Source organism: Anguilla anguilla, chromosome 13, assembly GCF_013347855.1.
Source record: "Anguilla anguilla isolate fAngAng1 chromosome 13, fAngAng1.pri, whole genome shotgun sequence".
Lineage (NCBI taxonomy): Eukaryota > Metazoa > Chordata > Actinopteri > Anguilliformes > Anguillidae > Anguilla > Anguilla anguilla.
The window spans coordinates 29,765,773-29,776,765 of NC_049213.1; the positions used below are offsets into that span (position 1 = coordinate 29,765,773).

A 10,993-nucleotide genomic window follows, 5' to 3' on the forward strand; every position below is an offset into this window, starting at 1 on the left:
TTGTCACCATTGACATTGCCTTTGGCATTGTCATTGATTATATAATTATTTATATCTGGTAAATACAGGCCAGCTGTCTTGTATGTGGTTGTATTTATAAAAGGAAACCCCATTAAAGCCCAAATGAGGGTCTTTGCCTTGGTAACCCCAAGACTGAACGTGTAACCCATCTTCCTCAGAATACTAAAATGTACTGAACCTTTTTCAATGCAGTACTCACATCTGAAAATCTTCTACACTGAACTAAGCTTGTAAGAGACTTTCTGATACTGGTCCAGATTACAATTAGCTGTCAGCTCACCATCCTTGGCTAGGTGATGAAATCCACTCGAGTTCAAGCTTTCTTCCCTCAAGGCCTCAGTTCTCTGAGCTTTTCAGTTCATCCAGCAGTATTTGTGAGTGAGTGGCTTTCACTGTGGCCTGTTCAGTTTTCTATTGAATTTAAAAAGCATCGCAAGGCTGGTTGATTGGTCATTTTCATCATTAAAACACATGGCCTGTTACCTTCATGGCAGTTGTCTGATAGATTACACAGGTTGTTTTTGAGGTCCTTCCCTCAGTTTTTTTTTTTCCATGTCCCATCACATTTTAGTTTTTTTTTTTGTTTTTACTTTTTTGGTTATGGGGAATTTTGTAAACCTTACCAGGGAAAGGCTACCTGCTGATTTGTTTTGTGTGTGTGCCAAGTCATTTTTCCACTGGCTGTGTGTGTACTCTTTGGATCAAGCCATTGTTGTCAATGTCACTCACACAGCCTGCTTCGCCCTCACCCGTGTTTGTGTCCTACGCGTTATGTGCATTGGCCACTGCGCTGTTTCACCTGAGCTGAGAATCCGGCTCCTGCCCTTGGTGGGTGGCCCTCGTTTCATTAGGCGGCCGCTGGGGTTTTTCAAAAGGCAAATCAGTGCTTTGTGACAGCGGCTAGCCCCCATGGTTTCCTCTTATGGGAAATCTCTTGCCTTGTACTGCAAACGAAGGTGTCCTGCCAGTTTTCAAACTTCAGCTATAGATATTCACAGTAGCTTCTCCTTTGAGCAGAGCGGCTGGAGGAGCTGTAGCATTGGCCTGCTCTTCCCCAAACTCAGTTTCCAAGCAATGCCGGCTAGATTCCCCCCGCTCCCCCCCACCCCACCCACTTTCCCCTCTGGCACCCTTCCTTATTCCCAGACCCCCCCCACCCCCCAGATGGAACTGTGTCAGCCTGTTGAGCCTTCACATGCCTCGTAGCGCCCCCTAGGCAGGAGGGACACATGCACATCTCTATATTTGACCCAGGTGTGTTCTCCATCTCTAATCTGTGGTATTGCATGTCCCGGGCAGGCAAGCGTGGCCGGCGCAGCAGTGCAGGATCACTAGACAGCAATATGGAAGTAAGTAGGAAGCCACTGATGTCCAGCTACTCTATGTGATGATGTGCACTTTGAACCGCATTTTTTATTTTATTTTTTTGCACCCTCCTTTTTGCTTCATAGCTTATCAGTTTTTTTAATTTTTTTATATCCTTTTATTGATGCGTAACCTGCCTGTCTGGAGTTTATATGCATGCATGGAGTGCTTGCTGTTGACGTCTAGCCTGTGTTGGAAAGGGAGGGATCTCCCGTTGTTTATGTTGCAATAGTTAACCTTTTTCTTGTACACATAGCGAGCATGAAGTAAACTAATCCCACTAATCTATGTGACATGTCTCAGCTGACTGGTGTTGATCTCAGCAATGTTGTTTTTTTTTTGGTTGTTTTTCTACAAGTGTCTTTTATTTAGCAGTCTCTGGTTTTTGTTTGTTTGTTTGTTTGTTTTTTCGTTCACTTGTGATTGTGGTGCAAGTGAAGGCAGTTGCGCTATGTTAGCTTAAACTGTCTACACGGTTCAATGTGATTGGTCGTGAAGCTTTTTCCCCCAAACCCCGCCCGCTCCCCCCTTTGTTTCCCCACCTGAATTTTCCTGGGAATTTCCTGGGCCCTCTCAAAGCACTGCCCTGTTCAGAGCAGAGCCCTGTAGCCTCAGTACAGGAGAGGAACTGGATGGGCATGGACTGGAATGTGCTTTACTGTCACTGTCCAATGCTGAGGTGAAAATGTGGATTTCATTAGATTTCATTCATCACTATTTGGGCGTCTCGCGCACAGGGCAGAGATCGAACCTGTGACCTGTTGCGTTGCATTCTGGGTCTGAGAAGGCCAGGAAGGCTGACAGCAAAACATCCTAGCGATTTCATCTGGTACAGAAACCTCAGACCTGTTGGGCCAGTTTTTGCAGAGAAAGATCCTTGTCCAGTGACTCACTCCATGTCCAGCATAGAGCTGTTAAATATTTTGAATGTCTCAGGTAAAAATCTGGTCAAATTTCGTTTTTTTATCACTAAACCTGAATGGATACTGCAACCTCCAATATATGTAAATGCTGAGTTACCACATTCAGATAGAAATTTTGCCTGTTCCATCTTCTGCATGTTATGCATGTTCATTGAAGAATTTCTTTCTTTCCTGAGAAATGGTGTTTTTCGGTATTCCTGTTCTTTCCCCCAGACTGTTTTACATGAACTGTACTATGATACTAATTCTAACATACTTCACCTGTCGATGGCAATGAATTCCAGGCAATTTATTCAGACTGGATCCAATCGTTGGTGAGAGTTGCTGATAATGTTGCTGTTTGCTCTGTTTCACAAGGACATATTTTCAGAACTCTCTATCAGAAGCCAAGACATACATTTGTGACTTGAAACACGTGGTGTGGGAATGTCCAGAACCACCATTTTTGGTTCAGCTGCACTGTAGTTAAAAGAGCCAGTGGTCAGTACGTCTCTCTGCAGCTTGTGAGGCTGCAGGGGAGCACAGATAGCTATTGGACATTGTCCCATTCTCACTCAGTGGGCATTGTTTCCTGTGTTTATCTTTGGCACGCTGTACACAGTCCACAGCCTGTCAAGTTCCATAAGTATGGATTCCCACTGCAGTGGTGCGTGCTTGCGTACTGTGTGTGTGTATGTGTGTGTGTGTGTGTGTGTGTGTGTGGGCGTTCGTGTGTGTGCGTGTCTGTGCATGTGTGTGTGCTCATGTGTGCGTGTGTGTGTGTGTGCGTACGTGTGTGTGTGTGTGCGTGTACACATGCGTGTGTGTGTGTGTGCGTGTGTGTGTGTGCGTACGTGTGTGTGTGTGTGTGTGTGTGCGTGTACACGTGCGCGTGTGTGTGTGTGTGCGCATGTGTGTGTGTTGCTGCCTTGCACAGCTCTGAGCCCTGGCTCCAGGAGCCTCCGTGTGACGCTGCTCTCTCATCTCTGCAGGGGTCCATCATTAGCAGCCCTCACATGCGCCGGAGAGCCACCTCCACCCGCGAGTGCCCGTCCCGTGGCCACCAGTCCATCCCAAACTCCTCCTCCCTGCTGGGGACCCTCTTCGGCAGCAAGCGGGGGAAGTCTCCGGCGCCTCCGCCCCAGCCCCAGCACCCCACCCTCATCTCCCACACGCCCCACCCCTCCACCCTGCACCACTCGGCCCAGGTGGAGACCCAGACCCAGGCCCAGATGCACACCCACCACGCCCAGTACTGCCACGTCCAGCAGAACCCGCCTCCTTACCACCACCACCACCACTACCACCCCCCGGCCCACCTGCAGTTCCACCAGGGCCCCTCCCACGGCCACGCCCACCCGCACCCGCAGCACGGCCACGGCGCGCACGCCTCGCACTCCCAGCATTCCTCTCACTCCCAGCATGCGCCTCACCACCACGCCCAGCAGCAGGGCCCCGCCCCCGCGCCCAGCAGCACCAAACCCAAGCACAGCGGCATCAGCACCATCGTGTGAAGGCCAAAGCGGAGGAGGGGAGCCCCGCCCACCGCTGAATGACGCTCGATGGCCAGGGGTTGCTGGGAGTTTCAGTGGCCACAGACGGTGGTGTTGGAGCCCACTCTTTTGCTGGTGGAGGGGGGGGGGGGGGGGAGGCAACACTTTCAGCTGATGGCCTGGCGGCAGGTGGGGTCAAAGAGAGTGAAGGAAAAGATTTTGACTCAGTACTTCCATTCTCCTCAGAGTCTTTCTCCTCCAAGAAGAGAACGTAACACTGGACATCACTGGCTTCCAGTACCAGGGTATCAGAGGCATTAAGTACATAATTTTTTCTAATGGCTTCCCTCCACCATGAATCAACATCATGCCACTCAACAGACTAAAGGAAGAAAACTGTTAGAAGCCATTAGGTTTCTCCTATAGATACAGTACAGTACTAACATACACAGTAGATGTCTGTTTTCCTTTTAATAAACGTGACAGACATTTAGGCAGAGGCATGAACACAGACCTTGGCTCCTGTTCTGTCAGTGATGGCAAGTTGTAAATGGGCTTCATACTTCAGTACCCTGCTTACTAGTTTCCCGAAGCAAATTACTTTCTCTCTAAATAACTCTGGCAATGTACCCGTTGGACACTGTGGATTACATGAGCAGCGTGACTTAAGAATAAAGAAATCAGCGGGCGCGAGTTAACCACGGAACAATAGCAGTCACAAAAGTAGTTGTTCCAGTATTTACTGTAGCTCTAGGTCACAGCTGTCTGTGATATCTGTTAGCAATCATAAATAAATGTGCCAATTATTAATGCATTAACTATTTTAGTCTGAGAGTTTGCTTTGTGTATATCGTGCTTATAGTATTTTGTAAGATAATAATAATAGCTGCAATTATTATTATTGTTATAAAATAAAAATGGTCAGAGGAAAACTATCAGTATTATACTCTAAAGTAGTAGGCATTAGTCGCACTTATTATGAATACCAATCTAAAGCTTATACTAGTTAGGCAATTCAATGACTTGGAATATCTCTGGTTGCCTTCGGAATAGAGCTCTTGGAAGATTCTAGAATGCAGCTGCGACATATCGTACTCCCGCACAGCTGTGCTATTTGCTGAACCTCACAGAGGACCCACACAGAGCGAGCCTTCATGTGTCAGCTGACATGGACTGAGGCCCCCACTCTGAGGTGGGTGGGTTCGCCTCAACCTCAATGTAAATCAGTCCTGGCTGCTTATGAACCGTTCTTTTATTTTTTTAAACTATTTTTTTAGAGATGACTAAAAAACCTAAATGGAATACTGTACATCGTTATATTCTGTCTACTACTAGTGATTTAGCTGGTGTGTGATTCTGGGAACAATTCATATATATATATATATATATATATATATATATATATATATATGAATTGCTAAATATATGAATACAGAAACACACACAAGCATATACAAATGAGTTGATTTTTCCGGTGGGATTTTGAAGTCTGATTTGACACAATGAAGCAAAGAGAAGAGAGAGAGCAGGCAGGCTACCCCATTTCAAAGCCCTTTACATGACACTAAATGCCTCAGCTGGCTGAGTGTGCCCTTTGCATTGTAGATTTCACAGCACCTCACATTGTTCTGCTCTCACAGTGTGTCTCTGGCTCACTTGAGGCTCGACCACTTCTTGTGTGTGTCTGTTGGACAGACACTTGGCACCAGGTACCAGGCACCAGGCCGTGACTGGCGCACGTTGGTAAAATGGGTGTGGGTGTGGCATATATCAAAGGTGACAGTACACAGTTCAATACGTAGCTGCATCATTTTCTTTTAAAACATCCTTTTTTTTCATCAGGCACCTCAAAAATGATCAAACGGATGTTTGAGTGTGTTGGCAGAGCTACAGGGGTTATCTCCGTATCTGCACTGTTTTCCTGGGGGGGGGGGGGGTGTTCGTGCAGATAGTGTGGAGGAGTTGGCTTGGGATGGCATGTGTGCTGGATCAACAATGAGTTTTGGAATTTCTCAACATCAAAATGGATGAACGAAGTCCTTTTACAGGTTGCATTAACAGTAATTTTGAGTTGAACTCTCATTTGAAGTTTTCTTTTTTTTTTATCATATGTGCAATATATATGTACTGAATCAGGTGGGTGTTCTTGTTCTTTTTGTTGTTTGTTTTTTTGTTGTTCATTTCACTTTGCTTTGTTATTTCTTTTTTCCCTTGCTTTGTGGATCATCGTTGGCTTGCTTGTTACCCCATGACCTTTGAGAACCTGCTTCCAGCGGTGATGAGGAATGTCAAAAGAAAAATAATCTTGCATGTAATGTTAATATTGTGAGGCTATTCTTCTACATATTGTATATTCGCAAAATATATCAGTGTTACTGTTGATTATTGTTGAAGTGATAACATATTACAATATGTAGACTTCTCTTCATGCCACTGTGCACCAATGGGTGAGTCTGTTATCATGGGTTGTTCCAGAAGAGATTCAATTAAACAATGATTCCGTTTTGGACTGTGTAAATACTGTAGGTGTACAGTACACACTGAGATGCAGTGGTACTAAGGATGTATGTATGTACATACTTTTATAAGATACTCTGCTCTTCTATCTGTCAGTGTGCTGTGTTTTAATAAACAAATTAGGAATGGAATTTTTTGTCTACATGTATACTCAGTAAATATAATTGTATTATGAGACACCATTATTAGGGACACAATATAATTAAAGTTACTAAAGACTTAATTTGCCATTAAAACATGTTAACGGTGGTTTCTCATAATACACGTATGTAATCTAAAGAATTATATTGAATCGAAGTAAAACAGTGCATATTTGAATCCGTTTGTACTGTGATTACTGAAACTCCAAGCACACGCCCATGTTCAGATTCTCTGCCCTGCCATATTAAACTTCAACTTTTTTTTTTTTTTTTTTTCTGTAGTGTTTCAGGAAATTCTAATGAATGCTGAAACAAATCTTTTCTGGGACAACAATAACCAATCAAATGTGTCTTTGTACATTTGATTTTCCTTTCACTTTTTTAAGTTTAATAACGAATTGTATGGCAAATGTAAAAATGTAAAAGTTGATCTCTGCACATCTATTGTAGCACTACAGCTGTGTCCACAGCCATTCAGTCTGAGAAAGAAAAAACAAAACCCCAATGCTCTGCATGCAGCCAATGCCTCCTGTTTCTTATTAACTACAGGCTGGTGCCATTTCTTTTCTCCCCCCATCCCTCCCTTCATTTCTTTTTTCTCTTCAGTGAGACTCTTGGTGTTGACTTGCCGCTCCACATTAAGCTTCGTGTTTCACTCCGGTCCAGCATGCATTTCATTTATGTACTCATGTTGTAAAAACACCATTTCTCCTCTTGTGTCTGAACCGAAGACTCGCGGTGTGTAAATAACAAAGAACCAAGAGACTGAAAGAAGACATATCTCAAGGAATACAAAAAGGGAAGGGGGGAAGGGGGCATGAGGGGAGGGGAGGGGAGGGGAGGGGGAGGGTGATGGGGGCTGATGTTGGGTGATGGGACTCACAGAAATGTTTAAAGGGGATAACCAATTGTACATACTCTGTATATTATTAGTACTCAAATATAATGTGTGCAGTCACATCGAGGGCACATTCCTTTCTCCTCCCTAGAAGAAAAAAGATCATATAGCTGCTTTTGCTTCCAACTGTACTGGACTGTCATAGGATCTAGGTCTTAATAGCAGACTGTTACATAACTCTCACTTGCTTCTCGTCTTCATGTTCGGATGCTTCTGTTCTCTGACTCGAGGCCCATTTTGTAATTAAAAAAGGGAAGAGAGGAGTGCTGTCATTTTAATATGCATTTTGTTTGTAAGTAGATAAGACCCTATTGATGTAAAACTATAACTGTGACCATGTTGAGAACGCGAAATAAAACGATATAAGACTTGAATCCCTATGAGTCTTGCTGCATGTGAAAGAAACCATTTTTCCTCCATGGCACCTCAGTTGCCTCACTTTGGTCTGCTATTGGTCAGCTATTATCATAATATCATATTATGATATACTGTTTGTTTCATATTGTGGCACATATTCAGAGAGTGAATGAATCTGCATTATTATGCATGAGTCTCCCTCATATAAAAGGTGGTCAGACTCATGCATTATAATTCAGATTCATTCACTCACTGCAATGTAGTAATATAAATTTGTCATTTTTTAGGGGATCTGATTCAACAATACAAATGTCTTTTTCATAAAACTGTTTAAAATACTTTGTTAAAGTGTAATAAGGTTATACATAGATCTAGTTTGAACATTTTTTTGGACTTGATTGTATTATTCTCACATTTGTAAATGCACACTGATGAGATTATTTATTGGAGCATGCCATTAACAAGTTATAATTGAATTCTAATACTTTCAGCTGTTTTTAAGTGTTTTTGAGTTCTATCATAAAACACTTTTTTAGGCTGAGAAACTTTGGTTTGCACAGTAATGCTGTGAGCCCTGAGCTATATAGCCACTGAAACCATGTGTTTTATTTCTGGAAACATCATGGAAAGCTAGATCAGTGGATCGGAGAATGAAGCCTTCGGCTTCACATGGAGCATCTAATGCTGGAGTGGCCAACCCTGGTCTTGTGGAGCCACAAGATCTGCTTTTGTCTCCACCTTAAATACAACAACCACCCATGAAACCAGGTGAGGTGAGTTAACTGATCAATTAAGTGCAGAGTGCCAACAAAATGCAACCAATTCTGCGGCTCTCCAGGACCGGGGTTGCCCACCTCTGGTCTAATAATACAACAAGATAAGAGCTGTATATACAGTATACGTCACCACTTCTACATCACACTTAACATACTGTATATGTATAATGTATAGTATATGTACTAACGCAGTTAATAGGAAAACTCAACCTTTAAGCATTATTCTTTTGTTCATTATTTGTTCACCACATACTGCTTGCAGGTCACATTCGTTATCCCAATCGTAATGAAGACACTTGAAGTAAATTACCATGCTCATGGTTAAAGTAACTGTGTACTGCCTGGAATGTTAACTCTACCCATAATTCAGCAGCCTAGTGCTCTAACCAATACACTATGTATAGAACTGAGCTGTCACATGTGACGTGTCCCCTAGGGGGTTCCCTTTGATCTGCTTTTACAGCACACACAAGTCAAGGTGTTGATGCTAATCTTTCCAATCTGTAGATAATGCATGCAGGTCTTACATCACTAGTTTGTCAGGTCACAAGCTGCAAAATCTTCAGAAGAATGAGCCAGCGGCTCATAATGCAAAGAATAGTTATCACCTTGCATGCCACATAGTTTTTCAGAGAAATGTACCTAATTTCTTTAATCCATTTTAATTGTTTTACTTGAGTGTCAAGTGCTACTGAGTCAGCATTTTAGCAACTCTCATTTACTGCTACCCGGCAGTTGAATGCCAATAGTGTATATTACAGATACAAATCTAATCAATGCAAATACATTTGCTCCTAGCAAGGAACTGTCACAAAGTACAAAACACAAAGAAGCAAATAACAGAAGTGAAGGAATATATTTTTTCCTTCTTTTTGTTTTACTGAATAATAGATCTTAAAAAAAATAATGATATCCGTCCTTTGTGGGTAGCATTTGAATGTGTTACCTGCATGATCCAGCTCCATGCAGATTCAGTCTGCTTAATTGCATATGTGCTTTACAAGTCGGACCTGATGGGGCAATTTACATGCGCCCACTTTTCATATGTCTCTGATGGTGATGGATGCCATCAGAAAATGGAAAGAGATGACATGATAGGCTTTTGGTAGGCATAGGAAATGTGATATTATTGATTTAGGTCAGTAGGGCTGCAGAAGCTATTGCTATCAGTCTCTGAAAATCACAATAATCAGGTTTCCACTGCACCATAAATGGTTTAAATTTTTTCATGGATAATACCTGTGCTTTAAAGGATACAATAGCATTCATTTTAGACTGCAATATGGCCATTGCTATAGAGTATACCTGATCACAGAGTAGTCTGGACCTTTTATCGATGTGGATTTCCAATGATATCAGACATTGTATGCTGCAGTAAACAGGAATAGTTTTTTATGTACAATGAAACTCAGACGTCTTGTGAAAAGATATTTAGACACCCATTTTCTATCCATTCAGTCTTTTAACTTGCATTATAGCCTGTATTTTTTCCGACACTATTTATTTACTGTTTGCTCATTTACAATTCAATGTTTCACCAATGTCTATCTTTTAGATTATGTATTCTATATTCTTTTATTTTCATAACAGAAAATATATTTATAGCATGCTATTTTTCCTGAATACACACCCACACACACTCACACACACATGTTGTAACAATACAAACTAGGGACAGTTACTTTCCAACAGGCTTAATCGCTATGTACTGAACCTGGTCAACATACAAGTACATATGTATGTCTATGTGCATTGTGTCTATGCTGCTTTTAGACACTGTAGCAGCACAATTCTCCAGTTTTCTTTCTGAATAGCCCTTTGGTGTATTCAGGTTTAGAGTAACTATTCTTTTCCTCAGCCAAGGAAATTTGAGAAAATATTTCTGTAGTTTTCCATGTGTTGGGGGTCAGGCCCAAGGTTAGCTGCTGGAGAAATGAGAACTGTCCTTGGGGGTATTAAAAAACCCAGATGCCCTGCTGTTCGCCTGCAGAAAATGAAAGGCGCATATAAACCTGATGACGCAAAAAGGCTTTCAGTGCATACTACGTGTCTGGAATTCACAGGCAGTCTGCCACATCTATTGAGTGCCGTTTTCCGCTGTCATGGTTTCCGTTCCTGGGATTCACCAATCGCAAAATATTTTCCACAGTGTGTGTTTTATTTTGAATTTTTCCAGTAACAGTTAGATTTTTTAGAACTGTCTCTGTTTCAGCTCATTCTGTCAGAATTCTCAGGTGCGTGACCGTTCCAAGCAACAACACTCCCCGGCTATTTCTGTAACTAATTGGGAAACAGGTGGTGTAACAGCGGCAACCTGCCCTTTTTGTCTGTCTGGTCTCTTGAAGGTTTGTGCTAAATATATCCAAGTACACCAGGCTAAATTGCTGTATCATTTCTGGATGAGAGAGAGAGAGAGAGAGAGAGAGGGAGGGAGGGAGGGAGGGAGGGAGGGAGGGAGGGAGGGAGGGAGGGAAAGGGGGAGAGGAAGAGAGAGAAAAAGCCTCCCTATGGAGGACTCAATCAG

The 10,993-nt window shown here is 42.7% G+C and overlaps 1 protein-coding gene across 7 annotated transcripts in view; it reads left to right on the plus strand.

Annotated features, from left to right (window-relative positions):
* The window catches only part of iqsec1b (IQ motif and Sec7 domain ArfGEF 1b), a 178,385-nt gene extending 170,675 nt beyond the window's left edge, over window positions 1–7,710 (plus strand). For 6 of the 7 annotated variants that reach the window (XM_035387609.1, XM_035387613.1, XM_035387610.1 and 3 more), the window contains 2 exons: window positions 1,321–1,370; window positions 3,281–7,710. In XM_035387609.1, coding sequence (XP_035243500.1) covers window positions 1,321–1,370; window positions 3,281–3,802 — 572 coding nt within the window. In that variant the 3' untranslated portion in view covers window positions 3,803–7,710. The remainder of the gene's footprint in view (window positions 1–1,320; window positions 1,371–3,280) is intronic. The other variant, XM_035387614.1, reaches the window with a different exon arrangement.
* Window positions 7,711–10,993: the final 3,283 nt, after the last annotated feature.